The following is a 17,820-nucleotide window of genomic DNA, read 5'->3' as shown; positions in this document are numbered from 1 at the left end:
GGGGGGAAAAAAAAAAAAAAAAAAAAAAGATTTCAATATGTGATGGTTCATTCACTTACCAGGAAAATTTTTACAAAAAGTGATTAGGTTAAATTGCTCATTATGGTCATCTGCTATAAGGAAGTATTATAAACCTACATGAAGTCAGCATATTTATAAAATCAATCTTCTGCATAGGGAGGTGAGTGTTAAGGCACACAGGTAGACATCAGAACTATAGAAACATATCAATTTCTTTTTAATAAAAAAAAAGAAAAACAAAAATAGAAGAGAACAGTAATGGCACTAATAGAATTGGATGCAGTCTAAAACAATTAAATGCTACTTTCCACCACCTGCACCTCTTTCCTAACCCTTTTTTCTTAATCTCATTTGTTTCTAGTCCCTTTCTTCCTCAGTGACTATCCCTCTAAACCCGCCTGGGTCAATTATCACCCTACTCAGCCTTTTTTCTTCTTATTTAAGGACTAAGCGGTTGCTAATGACCTGTGAGAGATTCAAAAGCAGTAGATGCAATGTCAGATTCAAGCTTTCCTAATTGAAGAGCTTTTTGCTTGTAATGATTTTCACTTTTTTGGATAGTTTCTTGTGAGTATGGGAACTGCTGTATAATAATGTGTATGTAATTGCTTTCTTGCCATGTCCAGGTGCTGCCAGTGAGAATGAAATAAACTCTTCTTCATATTAATATCTCTTATTCCATTCATGTGAAAGAAGTAAAATTAGATTTGGTCACAACCCCAAATAAAACTAAGAAAAAGATTTCATGAATACAATTAGCAAGAAAACCTAAATTTCCCATTATAATCAATTATGAATGGACATCAGCCATCCACATAAATAAAATAGTCAGTGGTCACTTGGTATCAAGAATCAGCTGGTCCTGAATTCTGGACTGGAAAGATGGAAGGGAGATTACAGTCTCATGCTTTTTTTGAAGAGATCGCCAGAAAACATTTTGGTGATAGAAGAAGAAATTTCCTTTTGTTGCTCTCTCCACTTCAGTATATTTTCTATCAATTCCTCTGTTTCTCCCGCCAAGACATTCATTTTTGTCAAAGCCCTATCCTAAAATATTTGAAAAGAAGTGAGAAAAATACCTATAAGTAAATATGTAGATTATACAAATTTAAGGTACAAAAATGAAATATTAGTGTTCAACACTTCAAAATTATTTGCAACTTATTATATGAACAAACAAGACCTGATTTCTAAAGAAGCATGATTTAAAGAGAATAAGTATGTTAATTTCAAAAAAAGTCAGCAAAACTGGATACTTAGAGGATGAATAAAAGAACTACCTGTAATAGTTTATAAAACTGAACTAAAGCTGAACAAAAATAAGAAAATATGATCAAAGTATACTTACCATAGTTTTCACACTAGAGTCTAAACAAGGAATGTTTCTTATGGCTTCAATATGGGCTTCTAGCTTCTCAATGAAAGTTACTGCTAGATCCAACAATTGTACCACATACCTAGAAAAGGGTCAGAAATCATAAGAAGGGAGAGGAGATATATCATCTACAATTTTAAGCAAAATTATTTTCTGGGTTTGGTTTTAATTTTTCCTTCTGCTAGTACTTATGATACTAGTTGAGAGAATTAAAACCTATCTTATATTTTAATAATAGACTTGGTTTTTAAAGAAATGTATGAATCAAAAGTTTCAGACATCTAGTTGTTATCCCCTGCTTTTCAGAGGAGCCATGTCCTATCATTCATCTAGTACTTACAGATCAAAAAGAGACCAAATAATCATATTTGGAATTCAATTTAACACCTACTAATCTTCCAGTTAACAATTTGTACACATGTAAATTAAAATTCCCACAATTTCAACTCATTTCAAATCAATCTTCATATAATAGTAAAAAGAGTAGAGTAATACTCTCTATTTAAAAACCCATTTTGAGATGTCTGTAATCACAAATTCTTTAAAAAGAATTATTTCTTCTTGAAGGTAGCATACTTTGTAGTTTATTAATTCCTATGTACCATGCATTAATATCCACTGATATTATTTTACTGCTAGGTTAGAAAACTTCAATATAAAGGGTGATAGTGATTTGCTAAGGGGTATGCTAGGAGTCACTGGTAGAGAAAATATAAGGAAGCAGATGGCTCAAGTTTTTGTTCTTTTGCTTAGCTAATACCTTACATCTGTATAACTTCTTAGTTTTTCAAAACAATCCCAACACACACTATTCTCATCTGATCCTCACAAAGCCCCTTGGAGGAAGACAAGCAATGTAGGTATTTTCTCATCCCCATTCAGAAGATTAAGTGTCTCACCCACTGTATTATAATCATTAAATAAGAGACATACTTTTAGAACCATAGTCTTCTAATTCCTAGCCTAGAAAAAGCACCTTGTCTACACACATTCTGCTACTAGGTGTACAAAACAAATAATTTAAAAATAAGATGAAACTGCTTTTTTTTCTAAAGTAATAAACCAGAACTTAATCTCTAGGTACGAAGGAATACTTTTGTCCATTCAGTGCTCTAACCCTGGAATTCTATCCCCATCCAAGCTTTTAAAATTTCTTCCCTTAGAAATTAGTAACATATGATATTTTCTATAGTACTTTAAGGTTCCTAAAGTACTTCGTTTACAATAACTCTGTGAAGCTGTTTCTTACCTATTTATTGTGGAAGACCAGTCATGCAAGTCCATTTTAAAGATAAGGAAATATAGGGAGCTTATGTGACTTTGCTAAGGTCAAATCTAAAAACTGGGACTTTTGAAATTTTCTAGACTAACGCATACTGCAAAAAGAATGCCTATCGCAAGAGTAAGCACCCAATGAGGGGTCATCCAACTTGTGCTTAAAAACCTTCATTGAGAAGGAATCCACATTTTCCAAGACAATCTATTCCATTTTGTGCAGCTCTTATAATTGGGAAATTTTCCCTACAGCACTATGTAGAGAATCTTACTCTTTGCAACTTTTAACCATGACTCCTGGTTGAACTTGACTCCTTCTGGAGTCAAGCTGATTAAATGTGACCCTGTCTCCTCCATGCCTAAAATGTTCTCCCTCTTCATCTCCAACTATTAAAATCCCTAAGTCCTTAAAGACTTAGTTCAAGTGATATCTGTTTCAGGGATATCTGTCTTTCCTAATTCTCCCCAAATATTAATGTTCAACCCTCTGAATCACCTTTTATTTTATCTATTCTGTTACAACACACCAGTATATACACACTCTATATTTACTGATTTGTGAAGATATTGTCTCTTCTCTGTAAAAATCAAAGCTCCTTCCAAAGGAAGTCATGACAGAAAATACTATCCACATTCAGAGAAAGAACTGAAGAAAGTCTATATGCAAATCGAAGCACAGTATTTTCCATTTTATTTTTGAGTCTGCTTTTTTTTCATGACATGACTAAAATGGAAATATGCTCTATGTGCAATCTCATACATAATATTCATCAAATTACTTACTGGTTTAAGGGAGGGGAGAGGGAAAGGATAGAGAAAGAAAAATTTGGAACTCAAAAAATTTTTAAATGAACATCAAAATTTGTTTTTACATGTAATTGGAAAAACCACTATTTAAAAAAGGAAAAGAAAAAAAAATCAAAACTCCTAGAGGATAGAGAATATCTTATTTTTTATATTTTTATCCTCAGTAGCTACCACAATGCTTAACACATAGCAGGGACTTAATAAATGCTTATTGATCAATGAAATTAGAACATAATTAAGTGATATTTAAATACTGATTTCTCCTAACTACAAATCCAGGGCTCTTTCTACTATAGAACACTTCCTTCTAGACCTAGTAAAATGCTGTTTCCTTTATGAAACCTTTCCCAATCCCCTTGGCTAAAAATGATTTCTGTCTCCTATGAATTCTCCAAGCATTTCATTAGCACCTCCCTTCTATATTTAGTATAGGTTCTTGTATTTGATATTGCTTATAGTTGTCACAATTATACCATAACTAAGCTCTTCAAGGTCTATGTCTTCTTTATCTTTGCATTTTTCCCACTGACCCAGAAAAATGCCTTGTACAAATTCAAAAATCATCAATAACCACTGTTATGAAAAAGGACGATTATTTTCACTTTTCAGGATCAGCATATTATCACTTTAAAAAAATATTCCTACAGAAAAAAACCAAGTACAATGATCAAAGAAAGTCTTAATAATACCTAATAAAAGGCAACACAGTAAAATAAAATAGAGAAGGTGTAAAGAAAGTTTGGATTCTGGATCTGCTTGCTACATATATGTGCTTGATATTTATATGTATGTATATCTATCTATCTATCTATTTACATTTATGTTATTTATATTGGCATATCTCTTTACCTTCTCAATATCAGTTTTTTCATCTATAAAATATGGGGGGGGGGGAGAATTACATCATTATTTTCACTAACCTGTAACTGCAATGTAATTATTTCCTTCAATTGTTTAAAAACATTCTTCTGAAGAGAGGCTTACAAGGCTTCACTAGATTATCAAAGCAGTCCATGACACAAACAAGGTGTGACCATGACTCTAAAGGCAAAATGTTATAATAGGAAGGGAGCTGGTCTTAAGACATAAAAGTCTTAGTTAAGACCCTGGGCACTAATCTTAATTAGATATGTGGATTTAGCCAAGTTAGTTAATCTCTACTGAACCTCAGCTTCTTTAGATATAAAATGGAGATAATACTAATTATACTGCTTACCTCAAAAGGTAATGCTGAAGAAAATCTCTTGTGGCCCTTCAAGTCCTATGTAATTTTATGTCATATCACTAAAGTTACTTATTTATGAGTTATTGATTACATATCACTAGATAGCAACGAATAAAATAATACAGACCCAGAACTTGAATTTTCCAAGTCCTGACCTGTGGTAAATAGCTTCTATAGGCAAGTTCTCCTGACACAGGGGCTTCATCAGTCGTTGTCGAAGGGCCCTCTTCTCCTTCAGTACAGTCTCCAAGTGTTGATTCATGCTTTGCAAAGTCTCACACTTTTGAGCTTTATAAACCAAAAGCAGTAAATGTAAAAAGAGAGCAAGATAAAAGACATTAACTTTGAGGTTGCTAATCATTCCTTTTCACTTGTCACTAACAATGATTTTATCTTAAGTAATTCTCAATCCTTCTCTACTCTTCATCCAGATGACCAAATCCTAATTATTTTCCCTTTCTCAAATCTATCCCTTTTCTGATTTTATAGCTGAAGCCCTAGTTCTCATATATGAACTCTGCCTTTACACATCCAGTATTCTAACAATGTACTAAGAATCAATTATCTTAAGTGCCGTTTCAGAAATTCTCTCAATATGCTTTCTTAGAATCCTACTGTGCTGAAAAATGACCTGCTACTTCACATGAAAATGTGTGATCATGTTCTCTACTTCACTCTTAATCTTTACTATCATTTTTGTCCATTTTGAAACTGAAGTGCTCTATTCTAACCAGTCAAATATACTTAACACTTGTGCTTGATTTCTAGATCACTAGTTCTAGGTGAAACTTCCATAGCTATCTATATTCATGGTGTGCTCCTTTAAGCAGGCTGTAAGCTCCTTTCATGCAAAATCTTTGAATCTCCAGAATTTAACATAGTGCATGACACATAGCAGGCACTTTATTTATATGCCCTGTATGTCCAGCAACCCTCTATATTTAACTAAAACACACTTACCTAGAAAGAAAGGATGAACAACATCTGCTGTATCCTTTTCTAGTTTTAAGAGGTCAATTTCCAAGGTCTTCTAAAAAAGACAGAAAAAAAATCATTTGGGTCATTCAGAAAGTAGTTTCGGGGAAAAAGAATCACATATGGGTAAAAATATATCACTTAGGCCATGCTGCTGTTTCATTGGAAAGATGGGGAGGGAGAGAAGTGGCTAAACCATAGAAAGAAGATACTATGTGGCCAAATCCTTTATAATTTAGTGACATATTCCCTTGGGAGGGATAAGGACAGTTGATTTTAGAATCAGCAAGATTTCTTGCTGGCAAAACTGTAAAGTAAAAATTAATATTGTTACATGGCAAAATTGAAGATTTTACCTGTCTGATTTCAGCCTGTAAATCTTTGATCTGCTTGATTCTGGAGAAGTTTGCAAAAATTGGAGCAGGATTCTTACATGAATCTAGTATCTCCTATAAAAGAACAAAAGACAACACAAAATTAACAAAGTCAAAAACAACAGGAAAATATCAGAAGAAATTTCTGCAAGGCACAACCAAATCTTCCTCTAAATATAGAGTAACATATAACTGATGCAACATGTATCTCCTGTCTTTCAAAACATCTACTATGATTTATAAGGATAATTACACAATTATCTTTAAAATAAAATTAAGAATCAGCAGCAGAGTTTATGCACAGAGTTTATGCACATGCATATATACATGTGCTATTGATTACACATTCCCAATTGAAGAGGACACTAACCCTGAAGTTATCAGAAAATTCTAGCTCTTCTGTTATTCCAAATCATAATCCATTCCTGATTTCTTTGACCACCTTGGGATTAACAGGTCTAAGGTTTCACAGATATATTTACCCCATTAAGTTAAAGAAAATCTGATCATACTTTTCTCAAAGAGAAAAAAAAGATAGCAAGTACTTGAAATCAGTTTTAGACCACTTTCTTGTCCCAGAAGCCAGAGATTTCTCTGTGCTCTCCTCTCCTACTGTTCTCTCATAGTTCTTCCTTTATAGAAGGTGCCAGAAAAGGAGAGTACAGAGAATTAATCACCTGAAGGTTAGGACAAAATATCAAAATTCATCCTTCCCATGTCCTAGAGTTAATCATTGAAAATAAAGGAAAAGAAATGAGTGGCACCCTTACTGATCATTCTTTTGCCTTTTGCCTTTTTTTCACAAATAATTTATATCTCTCAAGGCTCCCAATCTCCTTTACATGTTGGTGTGGTATAGAGCAGCCAACACAAGATTATATTTCCTGGTCAAATTTATCAACTTTTTTCAATATTCTAAAAAAAGAAGTTGTCATTTCATTGTTGTGTATATTCCTTCCCACCTCAAAATACCTCAAAATCACTTTATAAGTTAATATACGGTATTTGAAAATTTATCAACCTAAAGTCAGTATGATGATCTACTTCTTCAAATTTAGTTAAGACTGATGCCTGAATAACAGACATACAGGCCATTGTCAGGAATGAACTCGAAGTAAGTGACCAATGATGAGGGTGTGATACTGGGCAGAGATGAGTGTGTGGTTCTCTCTCTCTCCAAAGTTCTAAGGGCAGGTCCGTGGCGAAAGAATTCACCTACTCAAAGCTGTGATAAGAAAGGCTTTATTGGTTAGGAAAAGACACCAAGATGTCTTGGCGGGCAATATCAGCTTCAAGAGAGAAGTAATATTGCAAAGAAACATAACTTGAAAACTTTATTTTCTACAAAAACAGAAAACAGAACAGGATTTGTATCTGAAAAGATTTTTCTGCTTCCAGAGAATGTGGTTAGAAGTTTGTATAACAAAGGAGTTCCTCCAGAGACTGTAAGTTTTTTTAAGTTTGTATAAGAAAGGAATTTTTCTGACCAACAGGATGATTTCAGAAAGGCCTGGAGAGACTTAGATGAACTGATGCTGAGTGAAATGAGTAAGACTGGGACATCTTTGTGTGCATCAACAACAATACTGTAGACTCTCTTGAGTTTCTGGACAAAACATAAAACAGAAACAATTGGGGGGGGGGGGGGGTGTGTGTGAAATCACTTGCTATCAATTAGGGTCCAAACAATGACCAATTGGGGCTTGGCCTGGGATCTACTGTTGGTAAATTAATGAAAAGTCAGAGTGATTTGGGTTTAAGAGATGGTCCTTAAGAAAGAAATCCCAAAGAATAGAACTTTCCTCTGAAACCAGGCATACTCTTGTTTTCCTAGTCTTGAATCACAACCTTAAGCAGTCATGATTTTTCTCTTTCCAGGAAAATTTAGAAATTAACCCTGTCCCATACAAATCTGGTTTTTGATTTTTGTTTTTCTAACCTTGCTTGTTTTCCTTCTGGTTATATTGATAGGTTCTAGTTTAAACAATCCCTAAATCATTATCTTTTTCATACTGAAGAGGGGACCCCAGAACTCAGAAAATCCTTGAAAGAGAAAATCTTCAATTCTGCCTTTATAAGAGACTCTGTCCCAAGTGCCCTCCCTTTTTTTTATTTAAATGAATTTAAGTTTTAACTGCTTGAGGTGAGATATCAAGAGGTTTCAGCAATCAAAAAAAGGAGAAGGTTACTGTAAAAGAAGAATAGAAGGTATTCTATTTAGGATTCTGTTTAAATGGATCACCTATGAAAACAAGACAATACCAGAACAAGAAAGAATCAGAAACAATGAGACTCAATGACCCATTCTTCAATAATCTGAAAAACACTAAATTACTTAGGGGGAAAAACTCTACTAGATAAAAACTTCTGAGAAAACTGCCAAGCAACATGGTAGAAACTGAACTTAAACCAATACATTTACATAAACACATTTTGCATAGTTACATGATCTTAATATTAAAGACCATTCTATTTTAAAAATCAGAGATTACATGCCTCTCACAATTATGGGTAGGTGATGTAATCTTAACCAAATAAGGGATAGAAACAAATTATGGAAGATAACATAGATAACTTTGATTATATGAAACTAAAAAACTTCACAAACAAAACAAATGCACATAAGAAGGAAGTAGTCAAAGGGAAAAAATATTTTGTATCAATAAGGGCTTGGAATCAAAGGATATATAATTTTTTTTAATTTTATTTATAAATTTTTTGACATTATATATGCATGAGTAATTTTTTTTAATAACATTATCCCTTGTATTCATTTTTCCAAATTATTCCCTCCCTCCCTTACTCCCTCCCCTTGATGACAGGCAATCCCATATATTTTACATGTGTTACAATATAACCTAGATACAATATATGTGTGTAAATACCATTTTCTTGTTGCACATTAATGTAGATAGACAGTAGTGCTAACAATTTACATTCACTTCCCAGTGTTCCTTCTCTGGGTGTAATTGTTTCTGTCCATCATTGATCAACTGGGAGTTGGATCTTCTTTATGTTGAAGATATCCACTTCCATCAGAATACATCTTCATACAGCATTGAAGTGTACAGCGATCTTCTGGTTCTATTCATTTCACACAGCATCAGTTGATGTAAGTCTCTCCAAGCCTCTCTGTATTCTTCCTGCTGGTCATTTCTTACAGAGCAATAATATTCCATAACCTTCATATACCATAATATACCAATGCTGGATCAAAAGGTATGCACAGTTTGATAACTTTTTGGGCATAGTTCCAAATTGCTCTCCAGAATGGCCAGATTCTTTCACAACTCCACCAACAATGTATCAGTGTCCCAGTTTTCCCACATCCCCTCCAACATTCATCATTATTTGTTCCTGTCATCTTAGCCAATCTGACAGGGGGGTAGTGGTATTAAGTTGTCTTAATTTGCATTTCTCTGATCAGTAGTGATTTGGAACACTCTTTCATATGAGTGGATATAATTTCAATATCATCATCTGAGAATTGTCTATTCAGGATATATAAATAATTAACATATATACAGAGTATCCCAAAAGTGAAGCTCTAATTTTGGGCTACCTTCTGTAAGGCCAGAAACCATTCTCCAATTGATAAGTAGTCAAAGGATATGAACTAAGAACCATTTACAATTTATATATTAAGAAGAATAATTGACAATCCATAGCGAATAACGTATACAAACTATCAACAGTATAAAATACTCCAAACCACTAATAAAAAAATATAAATTAAAACACCTTTGAGGCTTCAAAAAGATGACAAAAGATGGGAACAGTCAAGTTTAATAGTTTTTGGGAAAATGGGCATATTAGAACATGAATCAATACAACCATTTTGGAAAATAATTTGGAATTATGCAAATAAAGTGATTAAAATGTTCATACACTTTGACTTAGATATTCCATTACTAAAATTATGCATCAAAGAGGTCATAAGAAGAAAATCCCCTAAGTGTCAAAATACAGCAGCACTTTAAGTGACAACAAAAAATTAAAAACAAAGCAAGTGATCACTGATGGCTAAAGAAACTGTAGTACATGGTAAATGTGATGAATACAGAAAAACATGTAACTAATGAAGGAAAGGAAAGGGGGGAACCCCATTTCTTGGCGCATAGATAATAAGATAACCCCTTGAGGCACAGTGTCCCTTGTAAAATGAATTTACAGGCCTGAAAACCTAGATTGATAAATAAAAGGTTTATTGTAGAAATTTGGAAGTAAAGCTCAGTTAGAAAGACGCCAAGGCCAGAGGTGGCCACTGGGCGGGCAGGAACCTTTACATGGCTGGAAGGATACCATGTGTTGGCTGGGAGGGCTCCAGCGAAGAGGGAGTTCCAGCTCACCTCTTTTACACCCAAAAGATTGTGGGCAGTCCCCAGTTCGTGGTGGGCTTTTCTGTTAGCTCAGATCAGGTGAGGGCTGGGGGAAGCTGAGCTGATAGTGGGGTGGGTCCTGATATTCAAAGGGTGCCTTTGACCAGGATTTGTCAATCAAGGTCAGCCATGGGTTGGGCAATTAGAAAGGATTCTTAAAGGGATCTCAACCCCCATCATAACTATCTATACATACAAACTTTTGCAGAATAAAATAAGCAAATCCAATAAAACAATACATGCAATAACAATATAATAAAAAAGAAATCACTTAAAAAGTCAAAGTGAATGTGTTTTTTTTTTTAATTATAAAAAACAAGCAGGTCTGAAAGAAGATAGATAAGATACTCCCAACCTAACCTTTTGTAGAGGTGGAAGGTCCACAATTGTTATACATGCACAGCTTTTCACTGAGTTATGTTTATTTTTACCTCCTTTTTTTCTTTTTTTGCTCTTTAAAATATACTGCTACTTGGGATAGCTCTTTGGGAAGGGAGATGGATATAGAATAAATTGTGATAATATATAAAAACAAAAAAACTTAAATTTAAAAAAATAAGAGGTTAACTTTGAGAAAAAGGGTAAAAAAAAACCTGGTTCCTCAAAAACAACAAACATAGAACAAAAAAGAGAGGACAGATGAAGATGTAGAGGGGTTTTGAGGAATGAAGAGGTGAGAAAGAGTTTAGAACTTTGTCTTTAATTCATTTAATGGGGCTTTGCCCTCTGTTAATGGAATTTCAGGCACCAAAGGAACAGGTAAGAAAGGTGGTTTTTGAGAGCAAGGAGATACTCCTAAACAGCCTAAATCATACTAAACAGCAGTTTGCCACAAAATCTACCTGTGCCAAGTATAGCAGATAAGTGTAACATGGAGTAAATGATTAAAAAAGATAGAATATATGGTTCCTTCATTTAGACTTACAGTCTATTGGAAAACAAGATAGTTATTAGGCAAAAGAACTGAATATGTATTGTGTAAGCATGTAGAACATACAACAGAATTACAGATGTTTAGAACTGATAGAGATGTTAGGGATCATCCAATCTAAATGCAAATTTCAAAAGATTGGGAAACTGTAAGGGTTAAAAAGCCTCTAGAAGCAAGGAATGCAGTTCCAGGGATGTGGGAGGACCTGAGGGATGAGATTCTGAGGCACAGGCGAGTCCTACATGGAGGTGGGGCATAGCCCCAAGAGGCCGTGTCTGATTCCAGGAACCACACCTCCCTCCTTAATGCTCTCAAGGCCTAGCACGCCTCCCTCCTTCTTCTCAGGCCAATCCCATTATGCCAGGTTCCTAGAGGACTTGCCCCTTTCCCCATATAATCAGTGGAGTATAAATATGTGCTATCTCAGAATAAAGTTCTCTTTCACTTCACCCCTACCTTCTGGTGGTCTGTCTCTATGGGATCCGGGTTGGTGCCTGAAGATGGGTAAGTGTGGCCTAGCCGTGCCGTAGATGGACGGGCATTAAGAGTAGCTCAAAGGGGAGCTACCAGGTTAGAGTAGTCCATAGGGGTGTAGCAGGAAACTGACCAAAAAAGATAAATGATCTCTCTGAAGTCATACTGACAGTGAAATTAGAACCTAACACTCTTTAATGATATTCTTTTCTCTATACCATAGTGACTCAGAAGAAAATTATCTGCCCTGACTCCTTTCATGAAGCCAGTCCCACTGACCATTACATAGTTCCCCATATAGCAAAGTAGAAGTTATCTTTACTGTCCTCGCCTCAGTTTCAATTTTCCTATACAGCCTGGCTGAAATAACAGGTTTATACACGTTAGAGCTAGAAAAGATCCTCATTTTTAGAGGAACAGAGTTTGCCTCATCTAAGATTGCTGGTAGTAGAGCCAAGATTTTAACCTTACACAGCAACCTATCCCCTCCCTAGGCACTAGGGTCAGATTGCTTTACGGATTTAAAAAGTTAAAAAGAAAAGGAGTTCTATTTGTAATCAAACCTGATAAAATACAAATGAAAGCCCAGATTTACCAGTGCTAAAAGGAATCACCATGTCTCATAGACACTAAGAAAAGGATTCTTAGTGAAAGTCAATAAAGGATCCTATTAAACAATAAGTTCCCCTGATGTGTTTTTAAAAAAAGACTAATATATAAATTTAGGATTTATATAAATATCAGAATTTATGTTATGTGAAACTCATTATCTCTGCCTCAAATAAAAAATTAAATAGGCATTAAAATCTGGGATTAGATATTTGGCTTCTAAAATGTAAAATTCTGGGTAGGGGATAGACATGAGAAGGAGGTGGAGGGAGGAGAGACAGGATTAGCTCATTTAATGGAGTCCAGTAGTATTTTCTCAAAGGAAAGAAGGAAGGAGCTCAAGCCCCTGGAAACTCTGTACTCAAGGGTCAGACTTCCTATATATGTGTCTAATTAATGAGGTATGGGGGGGGGGGAGTTCACTTGGCCTCGTGGCCAAGACTTCTTCAAATAATGTCAATTTTGTGGTGTAGACAAAAGCAAACTTAACCTTGGCATGCATTACAAAGAGAAGCATTAGTGTCCAAAGTAAGGATGTGACAATCCTACTGTAATTTGTCCTTGGCAGATCACTTCTAGATGCCACAGTTTAAAAGGGAAATTGATTGAGAAAGCTGGAGGAGGAAATCTGGTTTGACTACATTTGTACTCTTAATGACCTCAAGCTAGTAAAGGTCCATCTTTATAAAATAACAGGATTTGTTCAGTGAAACTATATGGCTACAATTCAAGACATATTAGAGTATTTGAAGAATTAAAAATTTAGGTCACCAAAGGACAATGGAGAGGAACAAGGCAGTGTGAATGAAGTGCTGTGTATTATGTTATGTAGAATTGCACAGAAAAAGCAGTATAAAGTTTATCATTTGAGAGACTCTGGACTGGACAAAGAAGCAGGCCAGTCATAGAGTACAGGATAACTGGTAGAAAGTCTAAAGGCAGGATCAATATTCAAGCAATGTTAAGGGACTTAGAAGAAATTCCCAGGTATTTAGAGTGGAAAGTCTGGTAGTTTATTTATGGAAAAAAAGGGTATAAGTCACAATGGATTATATGATTAGTATGGCTTTTGATCTACACCATTACAGAAAGGAAATTATCAACACTGAAAATTGTAAATCCATTGGAAAATACTGACAAGCTGGGATGTGAGCAGAATAGGGCAAAGGGGACACTAAGAATATGCCATGTTAAGTATTGGTTAAAGACATAGCAATGGACACAAAACGAGGCAAATAGAAACAGGAAATACAAATAAAACAATGATTACAAGAATGAAGAGAGAAATAGAAATGACTGTTATTAGACCTATAGAATACCTGGAAAGAAAGAGGACATAAATGAGGAATTTGGGAAACCTCACAGGCCTGGCAAAGAGACCTCAATTTTTTTGCCAAAAATGGAGGAGCCTTTTGACTTGTTTTAGTGATAACTTCTTTTTCAAAACAAGTTTATTCTAGATATGATTCTCACTAAAAGAAAGGAACTGACTAGTAAGGTGGAACTCATAGGAACCTGGGGGTAAAGTGACTACTCCAGTCTAGTTTGCAAGAAAGATAAAATTTTGGGCATGAAGATGTCCTCCAGATTTTAGAAAAGCAGATTTCAGAGATACAGAGAAAAGATAGGCAAGATTCCTTGGATTAAAATGATTCAAGAGAAATTGGTTAGAAGATGCTAAAAAATGAATTTTTTAGATTAGAAAGGTAAACAATTCCAATGAACAAGAAAAATGGGATTTATCTAAGAAAGTCAATGTTGATACATAGGAACTCCAACTAACTTAGATTTTTAAAAGATAAGTAGAGAAAATACTAGCAAGAGAAAATACTTTTCAGGTAACAGAAAATAGATAAGTACATAGCAGGGTCTTATAAAAAGTGTCAGGAATGCTAAAATTCAGAATGGTGAGGGAAGCAAAAGACAAAAAAGGGGTAGGGTTTATTTGGGAGGGGGTTCTCTTGTTTAGCTAAATTGAGAGGAAATGGAGGTTGTCAAAGAAGGTATAGAATCTTTAACTGGGAGAAATGAGCTAAGAACAGGCAACAGAATGAGAGAAAGCTGAGAAGAGCTGTTTAACTCTTTATTTTGTTTCTGTTATAGCTACAAAGCTGAATGATTTTTACACTAAAATAAAAGAACAAAAAGTTGATTCATAATTAAGGAGACAATAAGAGAAAACCTAGTTGCTCTTGATGAATTCAAGTGCCCTGGCTCAGATGAATTACTTCCTTGAGTCCTGAAAGATCCGGCAGATGTAATCATTGTGTATCAATGATACATGTAAAATCTGAAAAAGATGAGATTGGAAAAGGGCAAATATCTTTTTTTTTTAATTGAAGCTTTTTATTTTCAAAACATATGCATGGATAATTTTTCACCATTGACCCCCTTTCAAAACCTTGTGTTCCAATTTTTCTCTCTACATCCCCTAAATGACAACTAATCCAATATATATTAAACATGATAAAAAATATATGAAAATCCTATATAGGCATACAAATTTATACAATTATCTTGCCACACAAGAAAAATCAGATCAAAAAGAAAAAAAAAAAATGAGAAATAAAATCCAAGCAAAAAACAACAAAAGAAGTGAAAATACTATGTTATGATCCACATTCAGTTCCCAGTCCTCTCTGGGTACAGATGACTCTCTTCATCACCAGATCATTGGAATTGGCCTGAATAGTCTCACTGTTGAGAAGAGACACATCCATCAGAACTGATCATCATGTAATCTTGCTGTTGCTGTGTACAATGATCTCCTGGTTTTGCTCATTTCACTTAGCATCAGTTCATGTAAGTCTCTCCAAGCCTCTCTGAAATCATCCTGCTGACCGTTTCTTACAGAACAGTAATATTCCATAACATTCATATACCTTAACTTATTCAGCTATTCTCCAACTGATAAGCATCCACTCAGTTTCCAATTTCTTGCCACTACAAAAAAAAGGCTAAAGGGCATATATTTTAATTTTCAAAAAAAGCAAGAGAACAAAGTCTAAAAATTAAAACTAGTTGAGTCAGATAATTTGGCTGAAATTCCTGGGAAAATTCTATAACAACATATTTGAAGCAGTGATTGTCAACCATTTAGAAAGGGCAAGGGTGATTACAAAGAAATCATCATGGCTTCATCAAGAACAATCATGTTACTTCATATTACATATTACATTTTTTTCTTTTCAAAGAGTGGGAAAAGGATTGGAAGAAGAGAATTTGGAATAAAATAAAAATGTAAAAATAAATTAAAACAAAAAAACCATGTCATGCTAAACCAGTCCCATTTCCTTTCCTTTTTTTTATTTTTTTATTTTTTTGATAAGATTACTAGCCCAGTAGAGCTGGGCAATCCTATAGATATAGTTTACTAGGATTTTAACAAAGCTTCTAATAAAGTATATCATATTATACTGTAGACAAGATGGGAGATGTTTGAATTAGGCATTAATACAAACAAGATGGATTGACATGAATTAGGTGATAATACTAACTTATAGATACAAAACTCATTGAATGGCTGAAATAAAATACTAATTACTAATGTTTTAGTATCAATGTAGCAGAAGATGTCTAGGGGAATATCCTCAATGGATTCATGCTAGGCTCTGTGCTGTTGTATCATTTTTATCAATGATGTGGATAAAGTCAGAAATTATATAAACCCATCATATTTTCAGGTGACATAAAGATGAGAAGGATAGTAACATAGTACATGATGGTCAGGATTCAAAGTTTTCTAGAAAAATTAAAGATTGGGATTAAAAATATAAGAAGATGAAAGCTAATAGAGATAAAGGCAAAAGTCTTACTCTTGGATAAAAAAAATCAATTTCACAAATTTAAGATGTGATGAAGAAGGTATGGTTATATAGCAGCTATTCTAAAAAATATCTCAGGATTTTAGCAGATTGAAAATTCAATTTTTTTTTTTAACCTTCCTTTGTATCCCCAACACCTAAGTAGCACAATGTAATAGTAAGTTACAGGTCCTTGATAAATGTATATTAACTGCCAAATTAGGTAGAAAGTAACAGGGAAGTCAAATAACAAAACCAATGACATCGTGAGCTACAGAAAGTGGGATACAGAAATATGGAATAGTCCCATTGTACTCATTAGACCTCATCTAGACTACAGCATTATGCTCACTTCTGGGAACAATGATTTAAAGAGTCTCCACAAAGGGGCAACAAAGATGATGAAAGACCCTGAATCCATGACATAAAAGAAATAGTTCAAGGAACTGGACATATTTAGTCTACACAGAAGAATACCTGGGGAAACATATTATCTTCAAATGTGTGAAGGGCTATCATATGGCAGAGAGATAAAACTTGTTCTGTTTGGACCCAGAACCAGTAGGATCTGCAAAGAAAAAAATTTAGGTTTGAATTTTGGGGGAAAAAATGCTTGTGGATTACATTGATGTGAAACTGAGACAGTTAATGGTTTTTACTAACCACGTTGATTTGATTTGCTTAAGCTCCCCACTATGCAGAGGCAGCCAGACTGACCTGGGAATCAGGAGGCATCAAACTGAGCTTTCCTTAAATTGGGCACATCAGAAATTCCTTGCAATATTGGCATCCTGAATCTGCAACTTCCTCTGATATGCCATAGAACCAACTCAGACTGGCTCATGTTGATCTCTAGCTCAGTGGCCAAATCTAATATAGGCCACTTACACCTACTGAAAAATAGCCCAGCTCAGAGATAATCTGATAAGACCACTATGCATTTACTGCTATCTCTTGACCTGGGTTTTTTGTCTTGACAACTTAATCAGATCACTATATTACACAAACACACACACACACACACACACACACACACACACACACGCACACACAGAGCTTGTGATTTACTTAATACCCTACTGCTTATGCCCTCTCCTCAAGCTCAGTTCAAGTATGTTCCCAAGTATACATGTCTTCTTTCTTGGGAGGAATAAACCCATGGATACAACTTAACTCTTAAAACACTGAAAAAGGCTGACAATGGCAGAGTATTAGCCTTACTCTGCTAAGCCTCAGAGAACAGAATTAGGACCAATGAGTGCAAAATAAAAGGCAACAGGAGGAAAAGATTCATTGACAACTAGAACAGTGTAAAATTAAGATGTCCTGGGAGGTGGTGAATTCTTTATCACTTTAGATATTCAAAGCTGTTTTAAAGGAGAATTTCATTCAGTTGTGAGATAACTCCTGAGATTCAAAGAAACCATTTATCCTAGATCAAATTGTAAAGATATGAATTGGGTTGAACTGAAGGCTAGCCAATTCTGTTTTTCTATTCATTCCTTTCATTTCTCATTCTAGTCATTCTTGCCTTGTTTTCTTAACTAAAGAATTTAGTGATCCCATACTTAG

At 34.6% G+C, this 17,820-nt stretch overlaps 1 protein-coding gene across 1 annotated transcript in view; it reads right to left on the bottom strand.

Moving 5' to 3' along the window:
- Positions 1 to 215: 215 nt before the first annotated feature.
- Positions 216 to 17,820, bottom strand: part of HAUS2 (HAUS augmin like complex subunit 2) — a 22,982-nt gene continuing 5,377 nt past the window's right edge. The window contains exons 2-6 of the mRNA XM_074289389.1: positions 6,035 to 6,127; positions 5,664 to 5,733; positions 4,859 to 4,991; positions 1,370 to 1,478; positions 216 to 1,068 (exon numbers count right to left, since the gene is read on the bottom strand). Coding sequence (XP_074145490.1) covers positions 916 to 1,068; positions 1,370 to 1,478; positions 4,859 to 4,991; positions 5,664 to 5,733; positions 6,035 to 6,127 — 558 coding nt within the window. The 3' untranslated portion in view covers positions 216 to 915. The remainder of the gene's footprint in view (positions 1,069 to 1,369; positions 1,479 to 4,858; positions 4,992 to 5,663; positions 5,734 to 6,034; positions 6,128 to 17,820) is intronic.

The sequence above is a fragment of the Sminthopsis crassicaudata genome, chromosome 2 (assembly GCF_048593235.1).
Source record: "Sminthopsis crassicaudata isolate SCR6 chromosome 2, ASM4859323v1, whole genome shotgun sequence".
Taxonomy (NCBI): Eukaryota; Metazoa; Chordata; class Mammalia; order Dasyuromorphia; family Dasyuridae; genus Sminthopsis; species Sminthopsis crassicaudata.
This window is presented reverse-complemented; position numbering and strand designations above follow the sequence as displayed.